Here is a 26942-nt window from a genome sequence, read left to right as displayed (position 1 = left end):
AATCATTTGATTACTAACAGAGTCCAAAGTCACTAATGACTATGCTCAGCTTTCTAAAATGACAGTTATATTTTGCTTATTTTTCACACAATGACAGCTTTTTAAATATAATTTAGTGAAGTCTCAAGCCTCTTAGAAATTTATTTAAACTGTCTTTTTTGTCAAAGTATAGAATTATTGGTCTATTTACATTTATTATCTATAGTATATTTATATTTAGGCAATACGAATACTGCCTATATTATATTTATATGTCTACTTCATATTTAGAGGATATAAGTAACTACCAGTTATCAAGAGGCACCAACCTGAGTTTTTTAATGTGTTATAAGCATCTTCACTTTCTCAGGCTACAGCAAAGAAAGGAAGTAGATGTACTTTTAAATTAAAAATGCCTCAGTGCTATCGTGGTCAACGTCTGAAGCAGACTGAAGGAGAGGATAGCATGGTTTAGATGCCTCTTTAGACACATCAGTCACAGAGGTAGTGACCCCTAGCAGGAAATGGAGATGGAGCGAGACCACTCAGGAAACTCGGCCTCTGTGCAAGCTTCAGCAATGCCCAGTTTTCATAATTTCCTGCTTTTATTATTGTATTTCAATAGATTTTCATTTAACTAATCTAATCCCCAAATCAAACACTACTCAACATTTTCTACTTTCTATAGGCCTATTTCCTTACCCTATTAGAAAAGGAAAGACTTTCATCTTTAACTTTTTCTTAACTTTTGGCTTTACTTTGAATTTTTTAAAAAGCCAAAGGAGAGTCAAAAACTATTATGACAAAGCAATGTTAATTTCTCTTATAGTTCCATCTCAAATTTTTTCCCAAATCTTACAAATGAGAATATTGCCTCTCATTCATTTATCTGAGATTCTAGTTGATACTACTACACAGCAAAACTTGTTGCTGACTGAGTCCCATAAATATTTTGTGATAAATTCTGCAAGGACAGGTAACAAAAATGCTGCTATTTTTATGGCTACTACAAACCAAAAATAAATTTAATATGCCATAGTGATATAATTACTAACATATCAGTGTAGATATAAATAAGCAGAGCTTTAAATATGAACTATAGATACCATAGCCCCTAATAACAGTATTTTTTTAATTCAGTAATTCTATTAACAAGCTTAACAAGTGACATAGCTATATTTTCTACTGCATTTCTATTTCACCTATTTTCTCTCATTAGAATGAAGATTTCTTTTCATGTATCAGAGGTTCTCAAATGAGAACCCTCAAACATGAGAGGCATTACATACAAATGTTGAAAATCTCACTTTGGGAGCCTTCCACATTGCCTTAGACATTTTTCCTAAGAATTTTACTCTCTTTGACATTTTCTCTGCTAGACTTTAACTTCTCCCTTAATTCAGTCCCCCTTCATTTAGGTTCTCCAGCGTGACTTTCCCCCATACATTATTTTCCGTATCTATTCGTCTCTTATTCCAGTACACCCACACCCCTTGTGTAGCTCCCATCTGTCCTCTGAAAACTGTACTGAACTATACATGAAAGCCTTTTCCTTTTCTATAAATCATGGTGATTAGAGAAAATGGTAATCCATAAGCAGTGCTCCTCGGTGGAGTTCATTTTTTCACCAAATAGGACTCTAGCAGCCATCAACCCTTAATGGGTTTAACTTTTTTTCTCCTACCAGTAGCATTCAAGTTCTACACATGCTGTGCACCATAGAGTTTCTACTCATGAAAAAGAATTTTTTTGCACATGTTACTCCTCAGGAGAAGAGAATGGTAGATTCCATGTAAATGGCAATTAAAGAATACCACCACTGGCTTTTAAGGATCCTGGAAGGCTTTACCTGGTGCCTGCTTTTTATGCAACAGTTACTGATTATTTTTTAGAGCAATTCAAGCCTTCTAAGAGCCATCTAGATACTTATGGCCCTGTAAGACTAAAAGGACTTGCCAAACAAAGTCAGCTAAATGTGAAGAGTAGAAAGAAGAACAACCATAAGTATCTCCAAAGCAAAAAAGAAAAAGCACATGAGGGATATCCATGTGCAGGAAGACTCCTCCCGCCTCTGCCCAGCGCCCTGGGAACCTGCATAAGCACGTGGTGACAGAGCTTTTCTGAGGCATGACCGTCGCCATGGAAATGAGAAGCTCAGTCTCTTTAGTTCCTGTGCACCCTCCTCAGCACTTCAGGCAACGGTGACAGGTTCTTTTCCTTTGTTCAAGAACTGCTCCGGAAATGGCCCTGCCTCTTTCCCAATGCACTGAAAGACTGCATTGTGAGCCACATTGTCCCCAAATTACACAAGAGGGCTTTTTCATTCCCACTGCTAAAATTAGACTCTTATTTGAGTGCCAGCACCACAGAAATAGAAACACTCGCTGAAAGGGGCCACTCAGTGGTGTGCAAAGCCATTCGCTGAACGCACAGCAGCCAGCAGGCAGGTGACACTACAGGTAGGCAGGTCAGAGCACTTTACTGACTCTTGAAACCTCTAAAATTTTGGCCTCAAGTGGAGGTGGTTGTTTGCAGAGGGTCTCTGGGGCACAAAGGGGCTACACAGGCTTCTCAAAGAGATGCTGGCGCCAGACATTGATGAAGGCGAGAGATCTCCCAGTAGGACTTTTAACAAATGCACTTAATTGCCTTTGGCAACTCAGCAAACTGCTTGTTTCATGTCTTGAGCCCTATTAATGATGCAAAATCCAAGCTCAACACAGAAGAGATGAGAATGAGTTTTCAAAAATAAGTGGCATCGCTGTTACGTTTGAATAGTGACTGATGTCTTTAAAGGGTAGTATTATCTATCATAAAATCATCAAAAAGGTATTCTGTATCATCCACTCTTATTTTCTAGTTGAATAGACTTCATTGCAGATATAGTACATAAACATATTGATTAGATAGATCTGAATTAAAACTCCTCATGACCATCAAGAAATGGACAATGGAATGAATAGAGGGATCTAAGCAAGGTTTTGAATTTGGGCTAAAATATTAAATGTCATGGGTATATATCATGAAAACTACTCTTGTAACAATGTGTTCCCCTATCCACCTGCCTCCAGTTCATGCTGAGCAGTTAAAGGCCCTCTCTAACCACATTCTGTTAAGTATAAATTTTTTATGCAGATGTGAGTATATGTGTTTGTACAATAAAACTTTATGATTTAGAGGCATTTTAAAATGTGTCAGAGAGAAGACTCTATAAATGCTTTTTTAAAAAAATATTTTGATGGCTACCATGGTTTTAAGAAAAATAGAATATTTCCCCTAAAGCAGAAATATAAAATATGTCTAAGAAATCTTAGATGGCTAAGCAAATACCTTATTAAGTTTTAAGATAAGTGTTTAAAAAAGAATTTGGCAATGGGATAAAAATAGATGTAACAGTTTAATTCCATTGAATTACATTAAAGATAAGAAGTGATTAAAGGAGGCACTGTGTGTGTTCTAGAAAAACCACGAATAGGCCAGCCTACATGCTGGCCTTTGTCCTTAATCGCCTGTCTGACCAGGACTCTACTCCAGCTTCTATGAACCTTATGTGCCTTTACTTAAAGAGGGGATTTTCCAATTTGATATGTAAGGTTCTAACTTTGAAAATCTGTTTATCCACAGAAAGTTTGTGTTTATGTGTAAATGTATACATATAACAGGTATGTTCCTTTTAAATTTTAGATAAAATTCCATGAAGTAATTTTATACTACATTGGGTCTTTTATTTCATAAATTCCTACTTGTGTCATTGTGGGTGACTCTACCTAACCAGATTTAAAAGTTAGTAAAATTTAAGTAACACACAATTTTCATTTAGTGTTTATAGCATCTTAAATACATACAGAATGGAGCTCACTGATCAGTCTGAACAGTTTTAGCATAATGTGTGTTATGATAGGTTAGATGCAATCCTTTGAAATATTTTTAAATGTAATCTATAAAAAAAATGTTTACATTAGTTTATGTGTTCAAGAAAGAATACCTTAAGTGCAGGTAATCATTAATGATCATTTGTACCAACTTTCAAAAAGCATGTTCAAGGCTCATTCACATTGTCACATATTGCAAGATTCCTTACTTGTTGAAGGATGATTAATATTCATTGCATGTATGTACCATATCTGTTGACGGACATTTTGGTTGCTTCTACATGTTGGCTACTATGAATAGTACTACAGTGAACATGGGAGTGCTAATATCTCTTTGAGATCATGATTTCGATTCTTTTGGATAAATATCCAGAAGTAAGATTGCTGGATCATATGGTAATATACCAAGTAAAATAAGCTGTCACAAAAATGCCACATGATTAAACTTATGAGATATCTAAAATAATCAAACTTGTAAAAAGAAACGATAGAATAGTGGTTGCCAGGAGCTAAGGGCAGAAAAGATAAGGAGTTGATAATGAACATGTATAAAGTTTTAGTTATGCAAGTTGAATAATTTCCCAAGATCTAATGTACAATATCATATCTATAGAAAACAATACTGTAATGTACACTTTAAAATCTTCTAAAAGGGTAGATCTTATATTGTCATCCTAGCAAAACAAAATTTTCTGAAAATAATGAGACTACTTTTACTTTAGGACACCTTTGATTATTGGGTTCACACATCAGATTTAAAGTACAGCTCAATGGTTCTTGTAGGATACTATAGGGACCATGGCAGAGCAACAAGCTCTGTGCTCACTGAGTAGTGACCTGACACAGTGTCTATACTGACATTCCACCTATATTTCCTGTGGGCTCCTCTTTACCCTGGATAGAACCAACTCAATCGTCACTGCTTTTTTCTACCTGGTCTTGAATAAAAATCCTTCATTCTAGGACTTGGTAACTTTGCATGGGTATAAAACTAGACAAAAACTTAGTCACACTCAGACCTACAAAATTTAAGAGCTGGGGGGAACCTTGTCATTTATAAACTAAGAAATGAAAGCTTTTGCACCTGACCAGAGAGAAATCCACAGCATTTATCACACTCACTTTGCTTATTTTAAAATATGTATTGCCAGGGAAAAGTTGGGACTTTCTGCTCATTATATGGAACTTTACATAAAGAATAAAAAAAAAAAGCATTATGGAGAGTTCTTCCTCTGGGAATATGATTTACATAATTGGTCTAAATACTAAATTATCAGCAAAGAAACTGGACATAGTCAAAAAATATATCTGATATACTTGGAATTCCAATTGCCAACTTTATTCTTTTCTTATTTATCCAAAGACAAGTGGACATATTTTTAAAAACTTGGGAAGAAATAAAGAATATCTCCTAATCAATGCACAGTGAGCAAGCTCTTAAAACTGAAAATCGTGTTCAGATATTGAGACTAATTTATGTGGTGATGTTAGCTTGTTGCATTGACTTGACCTTGCAAATCAGCTAACATCATGCAATCGGAAACAGTTTCTGCAGGGAAATCTCATAATTATTTGTAATAGTCCCATTGACACCTAAGAAGAAACTACATATCTTTTGTGTTTTCCAGCCCAGGTCTCAGCCTTCCACAGGAATCCCTTTACATGATCCTCACTATGTTCATTTCATTGTATTTATACAAGTAGTTGCAACTGGCGGTTCTATCATATCTATTTTAGCTGTAAATAAAGGCTTCATTCTCAAATACAGAAACTTAATGGAAATGTATTTTTGAACTGAGATATGGCTATCGCATTCTTTGCATATGTCCAATAGGATATTTCAAACAATAGATTTTCTTTGCATTAAAGTAATTTGGACACATAAAGGCTGTTTAATTTTAAAATGTTTTTCCATTTTAACATCTCTGAAATCACCAAGAATCTGACATGAAATAGTTGACATCTTTTTTTCTTTCTTAATGATACATATAAGGGGGAAATACACATCAGTAATACCTTCAATCAATAAAATATGATCTTTCCTAGCTATTTCTTGTGGAGGAAAAAAACCTCTTTGATAGAAAATAGCAATGCATTTAACAATATATGTATGAACACTTTACGCCTGAAAAGTCTTTTTAATCTCTTCTACTGTTAACTATGTAAGGACTTGTATTTAAATAAACACACACATATCAGTTGAAGACTATTCTGGGTTCCCTTCAAGACCTCTAACACATTTGTAGGTTTTTACAAATCAATCTTGTAATCATTTTCACATCTGTAGTTCTTTTTCAATAAGATAGCATTATGTGCTAGTATTTCCATGTTCATGTGAGCCTCGATTCCCACTCAGAGGAAAACTAAGAAACACGTCTTTTTCTCTTTCCTTTACATTCCCTGTTGCCTCTGAGACAGTATAACCATGTGTAATGTTCACAATAAAGTAATTATATTTTTTTAGTTTTGGGAACAGAGAAGAAGTTTTTAGTCAAGGGTCCTAGCACTGTCATACCGTGAATCCAATATAAAAAGAAAAACAACCAAAAAAACTTAAAAATAAAAAGTATAGAAGAGCAAAGAAAAAACTCTATGTAGCACTTCATTTCATGATACAAATAATCCCGTCTGTCATCAAGAGTTTTAAGATATGTATAGTTTGAGAAAGGAGATAAGTAGGTTTATTTCATTTAATCTCACGGTTTCTAGCCAGATGGTTAGCCAGTGGCAAGAAAGAGAAAGGCATTCTTATATACAGTACCTGACAGCCCAAATCTTCATTAATGAGCAAAAGTAGTTTAAAAACAAAAGATTTTTAAAAACTTAAAATTTTTCCCAAGCATATTTGCACTAATGTTTTTGTATCTGCGCCTGCATTTTAACCAGTCTTTGTATATTTATTTAAACTACTGTTTACTAGCTAATTGAGTTTTAATTTTCCCTTAGTCACTCATGAAATGAGAAATAATCACCAAAATGTAGAAAGAACATTAGCAACTAAATATTTAAAAAGCTCACTTTTATAAAATATTAAAATACATTATTGTCTACACATCTGTAAAAGAAACCAACCTAAAATCAGTAGGTTTGTTCAACTCCTCAACAGAACATTTCCCAAGAGCTACCACCTCAGAGCACAAAAATCATTTTCACCAAGACATCAGCCCATTGAAACAATTTCATAAGTAAGACATATGGCAAGGCATTAAATTCCAGAAAAGGTGCACTTCATATTCACCAGGGAAAAGAAATTAAGCTCCAAAGTAAAAATTGTCAGTTACTGTCATAACTTTGTTGCACTGAAAGAGTTCAAAGAACTTTAGGATGCACTAATTTAATTAAAATATGAAATCTTCCAAATGCCTACAGCTTTCCCTACCTCATAAATTAGCAAAATTTTTATTTAAATACAAGTCCTTTCTCTATATTCACCATATATATATATGCATCGTGTATATGAGCAGTGCTATCAAAGTACTTTCTACTCTTCATTTTTCTCTGTTTCCTTCCAGAATTATTTTACATTCTTATTTGAGACATCTGCATCTTTTTTTGTCACACTTAGGAATCTGGATAATATGATGGCCATTATGGAAAGTAATCACACTCCACAGTGATGAATGGCTATTTACAGAATGATTTCTATCATTTAAAAGAGAAAATGTAATTGAGACTTTAAATTACAAATACAATGCTACAACTCAAATGACACTGACTAGCTATGAGCTTCGGGAAGTCACCCACCTGGGGCAGCATGCGATTCTCTTCCTCCAGCTGTCTTACTCTTGCCTCCAGCTGCCTAACATAGGACAAGGTTGATTCTAAAATTAAAAAGAAAGAACTCACATTATACACACAGGTCTTGGTCGGTGCACTGTCAGGCTATTTCTAGCTTGATTTATTTAAGTCAGGTAGTGACTACTAAGGCTGTTATTTAAAAAGAGAAAAAAATTCTCCCTAGAGAAACAGTAAACAGAAGCTATTGAAACTATACGCAGTTTGAACCATTGTACAAGGTTAAGAAAAATTAAAGAAATTCATAGATGGTGAGACTGAAGGCTTTTGTGCACCATGTAGCCCTCAGAACATTAGACATGTTGAAGAGTTATCTCCTCTTTTCTGCTTATTTTGTGAATTTTGAGCTTTCAATGAGCTGTCCCACACATAAGCAAAATAAATTATAAGCTCATATTAAAAATAGAAGAAAAATATTTCAAATATCCAGCTCCCTTCATTTTTCCAATTAATATTTCAAGTGTTAAACGTTTTGTTCTTGTCACAAATCTACAGTTATTAAGGGACTATAATTCAGAGAATGGCTATGAGAGGGCTAAATAATAGAGTTAGGCTGGATTTTGATTTTCTTTTTGGCTGTGTGGGACAGCGAGCCAGTTTCTCCAAATCTCCAGGTTAACCAGGGGCTGATTTAACATTGATTCTTGTTTTGATTTCTTCACAAGCTCAGGTGTGTGCTGCAAGCTCACAGTCAGCATCATGCTTAGTTTCTGTTCCTAGTGAAACTGGAAAGTTTATAGCTTTGTTATCAGGAAAGGAGTTTCATTTTGAGAAACAATCTGACAGTAATATTTTTTCATTAAAGTGAAAATATTCAAACACGTCATTTAGCAACATAGCTCCAATTCATTACCCAAGAACAAATATTTCAGGTATACATAGTAAAACGGACATAACAATAGAATCCACAGCATATTCCCATAGTTAGTATTAAAGCAGCAGATCCTCCTCAGTGCATGCTCAGCCTCAGGGCATTCGAAAGGCAAGTGTTTAAGGCCCCTACCAACCTGAAGTTGGAATGAATTTTGATGCCAATGAATAGCTTGATCTGAAATTCATCATGAGAACTCTATAAGTTTATATGTAAATTGATTATTTGACCTCAGTTCCATATTTGTGACCTCCAAATCAGCATTGTATTTTCATAAAATACATAAGAACCTTCAGTCCTTAATTCACAAATGTAGCCACTAAATTCATCACTGACCAGTTAACAATAGCCTATTTTCACAAATGTTTGCAGAAAGTCCTCATCACTGACATTAATAGAACCACCCACTGATCTTACACAAATGGAGAAAACAGCCTTGAGCACACCTCCTACAAGAGAGGAACACAAAGGTGAAGGACACTGAAGACATTTACTACTTGAAATATGCTCTCTTTTTTTAGCTCAATGAAATGTTACGAGTTAATTTAATGGATTCTGCCAAATGGAAAAAGAAGTATAAAGCATAAATGAATAATAAACTTATTGATTTCCTGAATCTACTTTATTCTAGCAAATGAATAAGTATTTTGCAGATCATCAAAATATGAATGTAGATTGCCTGATTTACAGTTTTGCAAGTCACTTTCTACTCTAGAAAGAGTCCCTTGAGAAGGGCCATCCAAATGAAAACTAGTTCAGAAATATTCTATTTTAATGACCAAATGCATTTCTTTTCTCCTGTGTCCACTATTTACATCTTATCTTTACTGTCCCTAAACTCCACTATCCCTGAGCTGTAATACTTAAAGCAACTGAAATGACTCTATACAGAGTGATTCAGGTGACATTTGAAAAATGCCACTAAATGGATTTTAATTCAGTAACTACCTCAGTCACTTGAATCTAGTTCTTTTTAAAAAATCTTTGCAGTTTACATATTTGATGTGATGCTTTCACTAAGATTCTACTTAAGTTCAAATGATGGAGGGTAAATTCCTGAATTTGGAAATCATTCCTTTCTCCAATTTTTAATGTAAAATTACAGTACCTGAAGTTCAAAGCTTTGTTTCAAAGCACTCACAGCAAATACAAGCACATACGGGAAAAGCTAGGGAATATTTTAATCAGGTAAAATAATGAAGAAAAAATAGCTTTATGGTGAAGACAAAGCTAAGGAGAGTTTTGAGTCCATTCATTAAACTAATATTTACTGTATCACTGATTTTTGTCAGGCACTGCTCTAGATTTGGGATGAAAAGATGACCAGTTACTCCAACTCTTAAATTTCTCAGAGCAAAAATTTCATTTTAGAATTATATGACCCTATGTTGTATTCCAGAAGGTTCTGTTGTTCCAGGCTCAGTCCTAAGTCTCTGTTGCAATTATTACTTAAGAATGAAGGGAAAGAACAAATAAGAAAACTTCTGGGGGTGGGAGGGGAACAGGAAGAATAACTGATTTGCATACATTAATAAGAGAACTCATGCTGTTAGTTGTTTTATTCATCAAGAAGCTGATTATATAAGCCTTTAATGGGAGTGGAGTAAGCAAACGTTTTTCTAAAATATACTGTAAAATCATCACTGAGTCCCCAAATCCCTTTATGAAGAGCTACTGAGGAAACCACCCAATCCTTTGTGAAATGAGAGAAAAACAAATATTTTGTTAATCTCTTAGGATTTCAAGGGTTATTTGTTATTGTACCATAGGCTAGCTAAGCCTAAGTACTATTGCATAACCAATAATGGGAAAGGAAATATATAAACATTTGTAAATAAAACATAATAGGATAAAGTGTAAGAAACTCCATACTTTCCAAATATTCACATCAAAATCCACATTCCAGTCCTAGGTGATTTTTTTTTTAATATGTTAAAATCCTGTGTATCAGAAAGAAAAGGAGCCCCTTCTGTGCCACCTTCCCCTGGCACAGCCCCTTCCCCATGCTGTTTTTTTTTTCTTCCTTCCTTGAGGGGCTTCCAGAGTGGTATCAACTATAAAATAGCTGGCCTTGCATTGCACCCAGGGCATGTAGACTTCGGTTGCTCATTGCCCTAAGAGAAGTGTCTGACAGAAACTGGTGTTCTTTCCAAACACAGGCACTCATACTCCCAACTGCGCTAGAATAGCCTATACTTGGAATTGATCATTACGTTTTATACCAGTGGCTGACAGCTGTTAAAGGTGAGATTTCAGAATGCCATTTTGGCTTTCAGAACGCTGAGAATGAGCATCAAGGCTCTCCCCAAAAAACAGCCAAATACTAACTGTACGTACATGTACAGTTTATTAAAGAATGACCCCATCTTCAAGAAGAATCTTACCAGTTGGGAGAAGAGATGGCAAAAAAACAAAACAACAAGGTGATATGAAATTCAGTGCTGAATCATGTGGAACAACAGTATAGAAACATGGCAATATCAGCCAGTTCTTTTGAAGGAGAAAGCTGAGCTTCATGGATTAACAGCACTTTGACAGGCAGAGGTGGACAAGGGCTGGAAGCCAAGAATAATCCTGTTGTAAGCAGGAAGGGACAAAGCAATCACAGGAAGGAGAAGAAAGAGAAATACTAAGGAGCAAATGGAGGAAAGGCCAGGTTTCTTCCCACAATCATGACCTGAAAAGCCAGCATCAAGACACAGTTATGCAGGTGGTGATTTTAATCTCCGCAAAAGTTATGTTATTTCTCTTTCCACCAGGGAAAACCTGTGGACATCTACACATTAGAAAAACAAGGTTAAGTAAATAGTATCAATGTGAAAATTCAACTACATTCTCACTACATTCCTTGAGCAATCCTATGCATATTTTCATAGCAGAAGCCTTTTCTCTCCTGGTATCTCACTTTTCTTTGAACCTACATGTAAAAGTCCACAGCACCTCTTGCAACAAAATAAATGTAAGAAATAGTCATAAGAATTCCACTAAATTCACATATTATAAATTATTCTAATTTTAGAACTTCAATGCACCTAGAGATTTCCTAATATACCTGTCTTCAGTCCCCTGACTCATTTGACAAATGAGGCAATAAAACCTAGAAGGTAGTGAACTGGCCTAACACTTGGGATCAGTCAAGTATGTTCTAAAGATTGTTTCATTGCTGGGACATCACAGTGATGATTCCCATTTTGGATCTTCTAATCATAATAGGTCAAGCTTCTTACATACATAGTTAAATTCTAAATTCTGCCTTTTTCTTCCTGCTTTTAGATCTTCTGGATGGATATTTACCTTTACAATAGCTTGATATTTTCCATAGACAAATATCCTGGACTTGATTTCATTTCACTTTACTTGAAATGCCCTTGATCATACAGAGTAGCTGAACTTTTTCCTCTGATAGTTTGAAAATACTCTGATCAAAATATTAAACCTCCTTATTTTCCCCTGGCTTTTAAAGCACTGTTACTGTCTGTAGGCAAACACTCATCCTTAAAATCACCCCTGAAGGACTTTGATTGTTGTACATAAAAAGTTTATTGTTGGTAGTTGGCAACTGTCTAAAGTTTGTCAAACTGCTGAGTGGGTTTTGATAATGAAGTGCTGTCTGGTCACCAGAATTTCAGGGCAGAAAATAAAATCTGGTAATGGTCCATTCCAAGATAAATCATAGCACTTGGAAGGGTGTATGGGAGGAAAATCATTTGGGGGACATAGCACGCAGGGGTTTACAGATGTAAGCCCTTCTGTGGCTAAGAGTTAGTCCCATGGGGCCAGGGAGAGTTCAATGGCACTGACTTCAAACACAGAGGCCATCTCTTCAGTAAACCTCAAACTCTTCAATAAACCCCAAATTCTAAAGACACTGGTGGTATTAGTCCCAAATTAATCCCACTACCCACAGACTTTAACACATTCCTAAGGAAATTACTTCAGAATTATATGTCAAACATTATTACTGCTCTGACTAAAAGTATTTCTCTTCCTTCCTCAGGCAAACAGAGTTCAGCCTCCTACTTCAAATTTATATTAGCTCCAGAAGTCTAAGTGATTATATTTCTCACTATAACTTGATACTAATTTTTTTTAAATTTGCTCGGATCAGCATTTTCAGATTGGCCTGGATATTTAACTCAGACTGCTTTATTGACAGAGAATGAGTCAGGTACTGCTCCAGTCTGTTATCTATGAAGCTAATCATAGTCTTCTCAAACCATTCTTTCTGTGCCTGCCTAGAAGAAATATGAGGTAGTTATTTTCTATCCAATTCCTCCCATCTAGAAAGCTGTTCATGGCTATTCACAGGCCTCAACTTCCCTTAGTTCTGGGTCTCTGCCCATACCTTCCTCTGGCTAAGTACTCAATCTATTCTGCTTCATCCAATATTTCTTACCCTTCTATGCCTGGTATGAAAAATAGCTTTCTAATAATTAGAATATCCAAGGATTGAAGAATACGACGAGATACTTCATGTTAATAGAGCTGTTCAGAGAAAGATCAATGAGATTCTGCCAAGATTTCTATCTTTGTATGCTGTTGGGCTAGTCCCTTTAACTCTGAAGTTCAATAATTCTACATTTTCAGCTCTTCCCACTCAATGGATTTCTTTCAGTTTTTCTTCTTCTCAACTCATTTGCCAATAAATCGTATATTGCGTGACCCATGATTTCTCTTTAGTTATTTATTTTCATGTTTTCATTTTTTAACACATGCTTGATTAACTTTGATATCAAGACTTCTTCACTCAACAGTGATTGCCTGCTGTGTGCTAGACACTATTCTCAATACTGGGGATGCAGCAGCAAGCAAGGTCAGTGCATTGGTGGAGTTCAAATTCCAGGTGGAAAGACAGACAATGAAAAGCAAACAGGATATTTTGTGAAGGAAATAAGTACAGTAAAGACAACAAAACAGAACACTAGCCTAGAGAGATTTGGGAAGTACAGCTACATTAGGGAGCATGGCCTGGGAAGAGCTCTCAGATGCCTTAGATCTACAAGTAGGCCAACTATGCAAAGATATTGGAGAAGAGAAAGGTGAGTTCACAGACACTGGCTGGGAAGGCTTGTATCCTGGGGTCAAGAGGGGCAAGTGACAGAGACACTTGTCTTGTCACCTTCCTCCACTGCTTAATTTTTTTAAATTTTTCTCTCAATTAAAAAAACAAAAAATTATCATTTTCACTGACTCCTTCCTAGTACAGTGCCTGGCACATGATATTTTCTCAATATTTGTTGAGAAGTGAATGAATATCTTGTAGCAGGTACTGAATATATATAGCATTTCAAAATAAAAAGAATTGGACTTTCAATTAAAAGGATTAACTAGATTTCTTAAGAAAATTGAAGTTAAACTATAGTAAAGAAAACACTTTGCATCAGTTACTTGTATTTAATACAACACTCCTAAGGCATAGATATCACCCCTCATTTACTGTATGAGGAAGTTGGGCCCAAAAATGTTAAAAGTCATACATCGTCATTATGAAGTCGTGGAGTCAGATTTCAAGCTCAAGTAAGTCCTCAAACAAAACGTGTGTGTATGGGAAAGGAATATACGGGTGTATGGAAACTATCACCCACGCTTCCCTACTTTAAAATATTTCCCATTACAAAAACTTCAGAGGAAAAATACGCAATGGACCATTTCCAATTCCATATACATGTTTACAAAATCCACAACTTTTAAAGAAATCTGAACCCACTTAAATTACAACAATAATTGACAAAAACTTCAATGTAAGTAGATGAAGAGGTACATCCGCCTATCCTTCCCTCCCGGGACTGAACTGGGAGTGAAAGCATCCCCCACAGCCCGGGACAGATCCACCGCGCTCAGGACGGGAGGCGGTTCCCCTCCCAGCTGCTCAGGGGGCATCCGTCCCAATCTCCTAGAAAGGCGCGAGGCCAGTGGGCTCCAGCCTACCTGACAGGCTCCTGCTGCTGCTGGAACCAGCTGCAGCAATTGGCCGTCGGACTGAACACCCCAGGCCACTCCTCCTTCCTCCTCCCATCCTAGCCTGGAACAAGTATGGACCCCTAGTTGCCCCCTGGCCGAATCCAGAAGCCTCCTTCCTCCGAAGAGCCTCAAGGTGGCCAGGCCAGAAGGAAGGAATGAGAGGGAGGTGGGGACCATCAGTCCACGCACAAAGCTCGTATAATCTTGCTGGCCTGGTACCAGATAACAACTGCCCTCTTAGTCAGGGACAGCAGAGAAAGAGGCCACATTTTTTAAAACTGTGTGTTTCTTTTGGCTGTTTACACTTAGACCTGGACTTAGCCTATGCTTGGCTGCATTCTCTCACACCCCCACTTCCTATCCATTGGGAAATTCTGTTGACCCTACTTCCAAAATATCTGGAGACTCCAGCCTCACAATAGTCTCTGAACAGGTGTCTCTGCTTCTTGTTCTTCCCCTCCACCCTGAAGTCTGCTTCCATGCAAAGTCCACTACCAGCCCATAGCGGAAAGGGTTTTCTTCCTAAACACTAAGTCTGAACACCATTCTCCACGCAAACCCCTGCACCACATAAGAGCCGAAGTCATTAAAAAGTCTAGCAGATCCCACAGGACTTGGCCACCTGGTACCTCTCCCACTCCAGCCACACAGCTTCCTTGAAGTTCCTGAACACCCTCAAATAGCTGCTTAACTAAACTCACCTCCTACAAGTCTTTGTTCAAATCTCAGCTTCTTAATAAGACTCACCAAGTCTACCTCGTTTAATCCTGCAACCTGCCCCACCTCCACCCACACTCATGATCCTGCTTTAGCCTGTTCTACTTAATTTCTTCAAATACTCTATCACCATATATCATACAAATTAACTTGTTAACATGTCATATTTAGTAAACAAGATGTCTCTCCCAATCAGAAAGTAACCTCCACAAGGCAGGCATCCTTGTCCGTTGTATCGAGTGATGTACTCCAAATGCCTAAAATAGTGTCTGGCCCAATAGAAAATGGATTGAATGAGTCAACCAATAAATCGGTTATGTAGATAGTGCCCTAAAAGAAAATTATTTCATAGTATAGGTCTTTTCAATCACTCGAGGCAAGACAGATTTGTATTTAAATGAAGCCTAATATCAATTCTGTTGTGCCATTTGAAAAACATTCTTTGCAACATTAAACTTTGGATGAAAACTTTAGGGAGGGCCTCAAATTATGTCAGATCTAATCATTGGTAGGTATTGTCAATAAGAAGTCTGAAATGTGCTTTCACCAGGCTCCAAAAGTGTGTGTGTGTGTGTGTGTGTGTAAAAGGGGGGCATAAGGAGAGAGTAGAAGGGGTGTAGAAAGATAAAAAACATGAGACAAAAGCAGTTGTGGGGGATATGCAAAATACAGACTGCTTCTACCACTAATAGCTTGGAATATAATATAAAGGAACTTCAGCTGGATAGCTGCTTAATAAGGTCTCCTTTTGATTACAAACACCCACTGGAAGGAATGTAAATTTCTCCTGGACGTTTCCTTCCCAGCCACCACTAAGAGTGGTGGACTGAGGGTCAGGAGAAAGCCCAGCTGTGTCACCTGGGCCCTGAGTGACGGGCTTTGAGCTGTCAGAGAGCTACCTGAGGAGGGCAGTGGGCAGTGGTCCACATTAAAACAGGTTATGTTTCCTTGTGAGGAGAAAAAAAAAAACCTGTCCTGTTTATTAAACTTAAATCTAAATAAACCTAAGAATCTAATTAAAATTAGAACAAAGGCTGGAAATACTGAATCACTGCTCAAGAAGACTTTGACAGACAAAGAAAAATTATGAATGCTGTTCTAGCCATGCAAGTGCTATGTTTTTTGAAACAGCTCAGATTTTGTTTTATTTATTATTTTCTAGGAAAGAATAAAATGTTAAATGGACATGGAAATCTGATGATTTGCATATAAATCAATTAAGAAACCAGGACAAAATAATCAGTGTCTATATCCTAACTTTTGTATCAGAAAATAATCACCATAAATTTGTTTGAGTCTCTATTCTTCCCAAATGAAAGTGTTTTTTCAATATGGAAGAAAATGGGATTTTTTTTTGCATGCTTGCTATCATCTACCTGCACCTACTCCTTGGGAACTGGTCCCATTACTCTCTGTCTCTTTGAGTTACAGACGCCATGTGGCAAGGCCCTGCCTTATAAGTCTTTTCTGAGCTGCCCTATGATCAGCGCAGTGCTATGTGCTAAAAAGTGTTCAATAACTTATTGTCAAAGGAACGAATGAATGAATGTCCTCGTCATTCTGTCTCCAACTGCCTTGGCTGCTACTCAAAGTTCTGTGCTCCCAGGATAGGAGAGCATTTAAGTCAAAATGCAATCAGATTTCTACCTAGAAAACACACAACAAGCAATCTAAACTGAAGTCTGGCTTAGAGGAAATTTTGGTGCCCTAAAGTGGCCCTCACTTTTAATCTCTCCTTTGAAAGCATCAGCCCTGCAATGGAGGTACTAGGTAAACAGCAATAAATTGGACTAAAGGACTGGGAACTACATGGAAAATATTTCACACTCTAAAAAGCTGTTTAGCATGAGTACCATTTTAACAGCTATTTACACTTAAAATGTGTCTTTCCATTGTAATGTTACTACTGTTGTCTTTTCCCAGAGAAAATACCTGCCTCTTCCACTGCCAGAGGATAAAAACTGATGTCATTTTAATAAATGTAACAATTTTCTTACATGTATGTGGCCCCTTGTAAGTGCATCTGCCCATATTGTCAGTGAAAGCACAAGGAAGTAAATCTGTAAAAGCAAATTTTCAAAAGATAGTAAACCTATAAAATGTATTTTCTCTAGGATAGTTATTTTGAAATTTTATGTATATTTAGATGTTTTTAAAATCCTATATATTGTTGTTTTTTAAGAAGTACTGTCATACTTTTCAGCAAAATTAAAAGTTTTATCAAATTACACAGCAAAGCATCATTAGTTTGGACTCTATCAATTGGAAATTCATAAAAATTTTATTGAATTTAGCTTACAGGATACTGTCTGCACTAGCTAGGAAACAAGAGTTGGCAAAACAAACTCACAGTGTAACGATTAAGAAATAGTTCCCCTACATAAGAAAGGCAAATTTTTCACAATGTTTTATCATTACCTATCTGCATACAAAGTAATATGAATAAATTAATGGTTGAATCTAGTTAGTTGAGATAAACAAAATGGGAAAGACTGTATACTTTGGAACACTTTTTTTTGTATGTTTATGATTTTGGTGTATTTATCAGCAAGTACTTTGAAATCACAGTCACTTAACATATATTGATACTGAGCGCTTACTCTGTGCTAAACATTCTTTCAAGTGCCACAGACACTCAATTGAAAACAAATGAAATGGTCTCCACTCAGGAAAAATTCTGGTAAGGAAGATATACAGACAAATATGCAGACACAGACACCTTAGTGCACTGTTTTCCTGTGTGCCCCCTACCACTCTAGCTTAGATGTGGTTGATCAGAGAAGATCTGGGGCATCCCAGCTAAAACTGAAATGCAAAGATCTGGAGCCAGCTTTCCAAAGAGCAAGAACAGAATTTGCAAAATCCCCAAGGTGGGAATGAGCCTGAGGCACTCAAAGAACAGAAAGAAGGCTGCAGTGGCCAAAGTGAGGTGAAGAGCGTGAGGGGAGAAGGGAGAAATCAAGCTGAAGCAGGAGAAAGAAGACAAGACCCACACTATCAGTGGATCAATGTAAGGAGCTAGGGTTTTTGTATGGTTCGGGGTGGAGAGATATTTGGCATGGGGGAACTGGTACCTTATAGTGACATCATCTGATTTATGTGTTACAGTGACCATCCTGGCTGCTGTGGAGGACAGAGAAGAAAGAATGAGAGTGAAGTCTGGTGATTACTGAGAGAGCGTCTGTAGGAGATGGGCAGAGGGATGCTGGTGGATTGTTAAATGAGCCACAGCAGCGGTGCAGAAGTGGCCCTACCTAGGGTGTCTCCTGGAGGAAAAGACAACAGAACAGGTGTAGAGTGTAGACTCACAGTGTCGTGAAAAAAAAAAATCAGAGAGAATGGCTACATTTTCGGCATGAACAAATGGGAAGGTAGACGTGCTAATTGTAGGATGGCTTGGAGATGGAGCAAGATTGGGATTTGAAATCAAGAATTCAACTTCATTCATGTTAGGCTTAACATTTCTCCTAGCTGTCTAAGAGTAGGCAGGTAAATAAACAAGTTTGGAGCTCAGAGAAGAGATTGGGGCTTTGGTTTAAACATGAGCATCAACAGCAGAGAATTGTTGTCAAAAGGAAGCATGGGGGACAGTGAAAGGTCTAAGTACAGAAGCCGGGAGGGGAACAGCCATATGGCGGACACACTTCCACAGCCCCCCTCCCCAGACTTCCGTGTAGACACCGGTACAGACCTTGGTCTTCTCTGTTGGATCCATTTTAATGAGATCACTCTCTTTCCTTCCTTCAATTCACCTTAATTTCATTCTTATATCTAGTCCTCCCATTTTCTTGCTTATTTCCTGCTGCTCCCTCTTAGCATGCCTCACTCATTCTTCCTCCTCCGGGACCCCTTGCCTCCCGCAGTCAAGTGAAGTGAAGAAGTGAAGTGAAGTGAAGGAGTGAAGTGAAGCACAGTGACCGAGTACTGGCCCTGTGGGGTTTCATTTTCACTCATTGAACATAATATTGAAGTAGATGGTCTTTAAAACTCTTTTAAGATTCACAATTCCTCAACTTATCATGCATTTCACAATAATCTTTATTAACGGTTTAACTGCTAAAGGCAGCTAAGATAGGATTTCTAACAGTATATGTATGTCATGATCCTATTTTTTTTTTCAATTTTCACTAAACAAACATTTAAAGAATATTTACCATGTACAAGGCTCTGGAGAAGTAGAGAATATTTAAGGCAATGCTTTCATGTTCTGAGAGAGGCAATAAAGCACACCCATGTGAAAGATCCATGCCAGTTCTGATTACAGCTAAACATGCTTATCCAAGGCTTGTTTACATTCTAACTACTACTCTTTAAGAATACATCTTTCCAGATTTCTCTCCCAAACTGTGTATATTTAAAAACTTCTTCCAGTGAAGAAAATTATCAGGTTAAGAGAAAAAAAATCTTAATCTCAGTATAAAGGATATTAGTTGATGCTATTGTTGAAAACAAGTTACTGAATACTTGCAAAAAACAAGGAGTCAAAAAACTATAAAAGTACTATTTAATCAAAGCATTTTATCTGATGATGGTATTCTAATTAAATAAGATATCATTGTTTTTTTCCTGCCATTAGTAAAAACTCTCCAAAATCCCATTAAATACAGCCAACAAAGAGCAACACAAACATGTTTACCTTATTTTTCATGCCTTTATTTTACAGATATTTTATAATAGTGTAGAATGAAGAGCACTTTCTGACCAGGAAAATTCCTGTTGACTCTGAAGTTCACTTGGGTTCTTCTAGGGTCACAGGTATTAGATCATTTTGTCTTCACAAAAACAGTTACTAGGCAACAACCAACTAATCAATTTGGTCAAGCAAGTAAGGCAGATGACACAAATAATAGCTAATAACTTTAACTTGGTTTATCATGTATCGAGCAATTTGCTAAAAAGGCATATGCATTTTTCACATGTGCTAATAATGCACTTAATTCTCACTGCAAAACTAAGAAGCAGATATTATTATCCCCACCTTAGAGATGAAAGACTAAAGGCTTAGAAATGTTGACTAACTTCTCAAAGTCACAAGGCTAGTAGAGTTCAAGTCTGGAACACAACCAGAGGTCTGCCCCAGAAAAGCCCACCATTTGCAGCATCGTGAATACATCTCACTACTAGAGAAGACAGAGTCTGTGAAGAGACAGAGTGAAGGTCATATTAAACAATTATCAAAGAATTTGATCAGCACCAATAGTCTGATTGATCTAAATTCTCTTCCTGTTATACTGAGCACTATGCTATCACTCGATTGATGCATTTGTTGAAAGAATGAAAGCTATATTTTCCCTAAGATACAAATAACTTAATCATTTCTCCAGTACATATGGTGGTGACTTCAAGTAAACAAGAGTCAGCCAAACAAAAAGAGCAAGTTTCACAGACACTAATAACCACACCATCCCAAGCTGTACGCATGGATAAGCTAAGCCGAAGGTAGGCTTAATAAATGCAGATGGTCATTTACAATGCAACTCTTGGAAAATTTCATGAACTTGTTATAGCCCAAGACTTAGAAATCTACAAGCTTAGAAAAGTATGATGGACAAAGACAAAGGACAGTTTCTCCTGGCTTGTAAATGTCTAATTATAGTTTTCAAAACAGCTGCTTCCCTGAACCTCTCCTCTCTTATGGACAGCTGGGGAACCAAGTTAATGTTCACTCTGCTTAATTTAATACCATGGCTATCAAAGCTATCAATGTTCTTCCTGGTGATAACAAAAGAGAATTGGGCGCATATGATCCAACAGAAGTAATAACAGGCATTTGGAGAAAAGTGGGTAATAAATATTAAATATCTCAAATTATCTCAATGTATTTAAAGTAATCACCCTTGTCCACAAAATCCTATGGATTCTTAAAGTATCTATCAGTACTTCTAATACAAGTGAAACTGGAGTGGATACAATAAACTTCTACACCTAAAATCATGGTTATCTTCAAATAATGGTTTCTCAAGCTCCATATGGCCTGAAATTATACACACAACAATCGAAAGTGTATTTTACATTCATCTTGGCCATACAATGAACCTGTTAAATTCTGTCCTGCTTACAATAATTTGCAGATTATATATTTCCCTGGAAATGCTATGTTATAAAAGAACATTCTTAAATCAATGATTTTTATTCACCTTCACAAATTATAAGAGTGCTTCTTTTAACTTTCAAAGCAGATGAAACTGAAAATCTTTGTTTTCACTTGAGTTACCACTTGTCAGTGCATAGTCATTCTAACTGTTTTGGGAAAACCTTAAATTATACATAGGAAATGTATACATAAAGAAGTAAAAGAAGGTATAAAAAAGACTGTGAAATCCTAAAATAGACTTAATTCTATGTTCCTTAAAGAAAGGACTGTGTTTTATCCATCTTTATAACCCCAGGTCTGGCACCAATATTAAATCCCAGATAGGTGTTAAACTAAAGTACATGTCTCTTCAGCAGGAAGATAACAACCATTGAGTATTTTAAGAGTTAGAAATGTTTCTATGAAGTTCAAGTCTATGAGACCTGAAAGAATGCAAGCAGTTGACTTTAAGGAAGAAATATAACTGTGAATAAAGTAAGTAGAAGTACAAATAATATCACAAAAAAAGCATTCCTCTTTAGGACAAATTATGATTTAAAAAGTTGTTTACCTGGTCTCAAATGGCTTGAGTGAGGCATAATAGTTAAATAATAATTAAGTGGTATTTTTACACATTTGGGACAATCCCATTCTAGTAAGGTATCTCAGGACATGATGAGTTGAAGAGAGCTGGTCAAAGATGTAGTTCCTGCCTGTGTATTCCTTCAATTAATAATTAACATGATTTTATCCTGTGTCCTCTGGGAGTACACAGCTACAGAGGCACCATCTTGCTTAAAGAGAATTACAAGTCTATTTTCTCCCTGAGAATAAACAGAGTTATGTAAAAACTTGAACAGTGAAGGAAAGAGGATCTGCTAAGAGAAATGCTTACATCGAACACTTTCTGCCCTGTGTGGACAGCTCAGCTTTCTGCGTTCAGATCAAGGACTCAACCAGGGCTGCTGTTTGAGGCTACTGGCTTAGTGGATTTACTGAGAAAGGGCTTCTCAAATCATCATATTAGACCCAGCAAAGAAACAAGATGAGCTGCCTTTAATTTGCAGTCTGTACTTAAGAAGTGCCCAGTAATGTTAAGCTGGAATAAAATAATAGAACCGTGGCCCAAGTAAATTCAAATCCATGGAAAATGAAGGACACCTCTTACATTCACAAATGTATACATCTTTTAATAATGACCATTTTAACAAAATGATCTACAGATGAATCTTCTTAGTCTAAATAATAACTCACTTGAAATTTATTTTTCTATTTGTCTCTGTGAAGGTTACTTAGAGGTCAACCCTCAAGAGACACAGACTTTTCTAATTCTATCACTTTTATTAAGCTTAGAATTTAGCTTTAATATGCATAGAGAAAAATGGATTACTTGGAGGGAATGCATATAATAATTATGAAGACAATGCTCCTCAATTCTTTATAAACAAGATTAAATCAGCCTTTTTTTTTTTTTTTAATAAAGGCCTAGGAAAAGAACTCGCTGTGTGATCAGGACCATCACTGCATATTTGATACATTTGTAGGAAGGAAAAAAAAAAAGTTAGACACTCAATCAAATCTTCCACATCAACTTAGAGTAGGCTCTATCCCAGGAGGGGAATATCAGAACTTTCTCAAATTTACAGCATGAGAAACTGTGCCTGATATGGCCTTATACTCACTCCAATCTACACAGTAAGCAGTTAATTCCAAAGTTAACTTCAACACAAAATCGGGACACCTAGCCCTGTCTCCTTTACAGTGGTCGGTTTGGCCTCCATCTTTCACGCTCTCAGAAGCTAAGTTCTGTCTTGCTGCTCAGTGTCTCAGCACCTCACATCAATGCTCACCGCCCAGTCACTTTGTGTGTAGAGTCCAGTGGATTCTTTAGCCAATTTTCAGGACATTTCACAGAGCACCTGGGTCTTCTGTATGACCTCAGCATCATGAAGGTTTCAGCTGTGCCCAGTTTCTTCACTTATTCTATTGCCTTTTCCATATATTTTATTCCACTTTTATCACCTGAAAAGTGCATGTAATTATTTATTTCAAAACAATATTTATTGTAAATTAATGTATTCCTTTAAAAATTTGGTCTCTTTAAAGTTATTCAAATAAAAGCTTTCTAACATTTAAAAATCTATGCTATGGCATTTATGTTGTATATATTGCTTTTACAGTAAAATAGAGCACGTCTAATCCAGTCTTAGGGTATTTTTTCTTGGACAAAGCATTACGGTCTGGGGCAAGAAGACTGCCTAACTCACCCCAACCTGCTGTACTACTAAAAACCTGCACACCATGGGTGCTTTGAATTTGTTCCAACAATCCAGGATCAGGCATCTTTCCTGTTCATCTGCTTCTAACTTTAACTATATATATTTCAGACAATTCCAATTTTTATCTGACTCTGCTCTATCTGTGCAGTAGTCTTCCGAAAACACTCATCTGAGATCTGGTATGGACCAGTAGCTAGGAGCATGGATGCTGGAGCCAGACTGCCCGAGTTTGACTCCTAGCTCTAACCCTTACTCTGTGGCCTTGAGCAAGTTATTAAACTCCTGAGTCTCAGCTTCCTCGTTAGTCAAATGATTAATAACAGTGCCTCGCTCACAAGTGGAGGATTAAGTAAGCTCCTATATGTAAGGAAAGAGGAGCAGTGCCTGCCTATTATTATTACTTGCCTTCTTCTAATGCTAAGTGTGGTTTTGATACCACCCCCACCCCCACATCCAGTGCAGCAAGTTGCTTGCTTCTCCCTGCCCTGCCACCCCAGTGGCATGCCAGCAGACAGGCTATGCTCAGTGTTCATGGAAGCTTCTCCCCACTGCAGTCCATGGGGCTTTCAGCATGGATGCCTGTTGTAGAGATTCACAGCTGGTCGGGCTCAGCCGTCCACGCTAACAATGGCGAGTATAGCAGCTTTCAGTGATGCGCCCTGAACACTGCACTAGCAATGACCCTCAGCAGGCAGAATCGATGAAATGGGAGTGAAAACCAGTTGAATACTAATGAAGAAGACTCAAACAAAAGTCACTGCCTGTGTTTTGAAGCAGCACTGACTAAATGACTATATGTGCCCCAGATTTGTATGACTAGTGTTAATAAACTGACTAGTTTCACTCTGGCCACTAATAAACACGGAGTTTAAGCCAAACCAAAGGTCACAAATAAACAGTATATTTGTTTATTCAACAAATAGTTGAATGTCCCAGATACTGGCATATAATGGAGAACAAACAATAGATAAGAAACAAGAACAGAAACAAATGAAATCATTTCGAAGATATTAAGGGGGATGAAGGAATGATTGGGTGGTCAGAAATAGCCTCTCTGGGGAACTGGCATTTAAATTGATAAATATTAAATGAATGAGAGCCAGTCTGGTTAGAAGATGAGCCTTCTAGTCAGAGAGGCCTGTGATGGAGATGAGCACGGTATTTTCTTTTTATTTCTTTTTTTTTAAGTACAGAGTACAATTTAAAAAAAAAAGAAAAAAACAGTGTTAAGCATCAAGTCTGTAACTGCCTCAAACCAGTATGGTGATCAGAGTCCTGTGATCCCTTCTAGCTCTAAAATTCTATAAATCTCTATAGGAAATGATATATTGATAGCACAGATAAAGCAGATTTTATTGGCTCTAGCACTTTGGACTGATTACACAAAAATGCCAGAGGAAGGCATTTCAGTAGATGGCATGCATAGCACCCATCAGCCTTCATTACAAGAATGAAAAAGATGGGACCTGACTGGCATGGCTCACTTGGCTGGGCATCATCCCACAAAGGGAAAGGTTGCTGGTTCGATTCCTGGCCAGGGCACATGCCTGGGTTGTGGGCCTGGTCTCCGGTTGGAGACATGCGAAGCAACCGATCCATGATGTTGTTTCTTTCCCTCTCTTTCTCACTACCTTCCCCTCTCTCTAAAAGAAATAAAGAAATAAAATCTTTTTAAAAAAGAATGAAGAAGATGGACTGAATTTTATAAAATGTGGAGTAAAGTAGTCACGAATAACACCCCATGTTCACATCTAAAGGACTGCAGGACTCGAGGATGGAGATGGGGTGGGAAAAGTGGGAACCAGAGATTACATAGCAATAGGCAAGCAAATCCATGAATGACATGGAGTTTAAAATATTATTATAATTTCTTTTTAAAAACTGAGATGGAGATTTTACCGTTTAAACTCCGATGCTGTTCAACAGCAGCAGTCACACTACTCTGCTGGGGCTTTGAAACAAACACCCTTTTCAAGTCCCTTCTGAAAAACCCATTTCCAATTATGAACACAACTCCAATATTTCAGGTAAAATTTCCTCTTAATGAGGAATGAGAGAGTCTGAGGACATTAGACCTGGGTTGCCTTGCTGGTATTTAATTTCCCGCTTAGCCTTGCAAGTCAAGATAGGCAGCCTCAGATCAAGCATTAATATTTATGAAAAATGATATAATTTTTCATTTGGAAAGAAGATTTTGGGGAAAGTCTACATCTAACAATACCAACCTAGTCATTCTGAACTGCTACATACATGCTGGTATATGTGTGCTCCTTAATATAGAAGGTAAATCTCCAATTAACATAGAATTTATTATGTGGAAATATCTTTGCAGATAAACTACTCAAATGGATGACTTGGAAACCATAGCAACTATATATTTTACTTAAAGTTTGCTTCTTAGAAGAAAAATCTTATCTAATTGGTGCCTACAAGTCTTTGCTGAATTGGCTTAGCTATGGGAAATACAGGCTTTTAATAACAGGAAAAGAAAAATCTTCCACTTTACCATCTTCCACTTACTGTATGCATCTCTTACAACACGAGATAGCCTGAGTTAAATATCCAGTACATGAAGCTAAAATTCATTCTGTGAATAAAAATCCACTTAAGCACAAAATAGAAGAAAAACTATGATGATTTAGGAATGTTTTTCCAGATCTTGATAGACACACACACACACGAACATTTTAAGATACCTCTGATAACTATCATTAATACTCTCAATTTACTGAATGTCAATGACATCTGTTTACCATAGAAAAGTGACAGTTTGCCATTTTGTGAATAACTGCCTGAAACAGCAATGGGAATCTTTAGTCATTCATTTATTCAACAATAATCATGGGCAATCAACCATGTGTCTGTACTGAAAAAAGTCTTAACACAGTCTATTTAATAGCACATTCCCTCACTGTGTGCTTTCTGTACATTCTTATTCTCACAATAGTATCATCATTATTTAACAGAGTGGAAGGGATCTAGTAAAAGATTAGTGACTTTTTCCAAGTCCAGTACTAAGATTGTGTCTATACCTGCAAACCAGTTCAAGGCTTCAAAGGAATTCTCCAGTTAGCTTCATCAATAGACTGCCAATTTTTGTAAATACCAAAGCCAAAACCAAAACTCAGGTGAATCACTGGCCTGATCTTTCCATTAACTGAAAGGGACAAAGGTCCTCTGTGACTTTGTGGACCAGTCAAAAGTAGAATTAAAATTCTGAGGTTTTGTCTAAATATCTGAGACAGGAAAATCCAAGCTGGAACATACCAATTTTGCCCCTGACATTCAAGAATGGGTTATAAGAGAACCACACAAATGTCCATATAACAATATAAGTGTTATGGAAAAGGATAATGGTTAAAAGCTATCCCAACCAAATGTGGCACTGAGGCAGT

The 26942-nt window shown here is 36.9% G+C and overlaps 1 protein-coding gene across 6 annotated transcripts in view; it reads right to left on the bottom strand.

Moving 5' to 3' along the window:
• CCDC85A (coiled-coil domain containing 85A) overlaps positions 1 to 26942 on the bottom strand; it is a 169070-nt gene that overhangs the window by 32149 nt on the left and 109979 nt on the right. For 5 of the 6 annotated variants that reach the window (XM_090281318.1, XM_090281319.1, XM_090281320.1 and 2 more), the window contains exon 3: positions 7596 to 7672. The exons of the other annotated variant lie outside the window; for it this stretch is intronic. In XM_090281318.1, the coding sequence (XP_090137444.1) occupies positions 7596 to 7672 (77 nt within the window). The remainder of the gene's footprint in view (positions 1 to 7595; positions 7673 to 26942) is intronic. 6 annotated transcript variants of the gene reach the window in all.

This window comes from Furipterus horrens, unplaced genomic scaffold (genome assembly GCF_987537825.1).
Source record: "Furipterus horrens unplaced genomic scaffold, mFurHor1.1.pri manual_scaffold_6, whole genome shotgun sequence".
Lineage (NCBI taxonomy): Eukaryota > Metazoa > Chordata > Mammalia > Chiroptera > Furipteridae > Furipterus > Furipterus horrens.
This window is presented reverse-complemented; position numbering and strand designations above follow the sequence as displayed.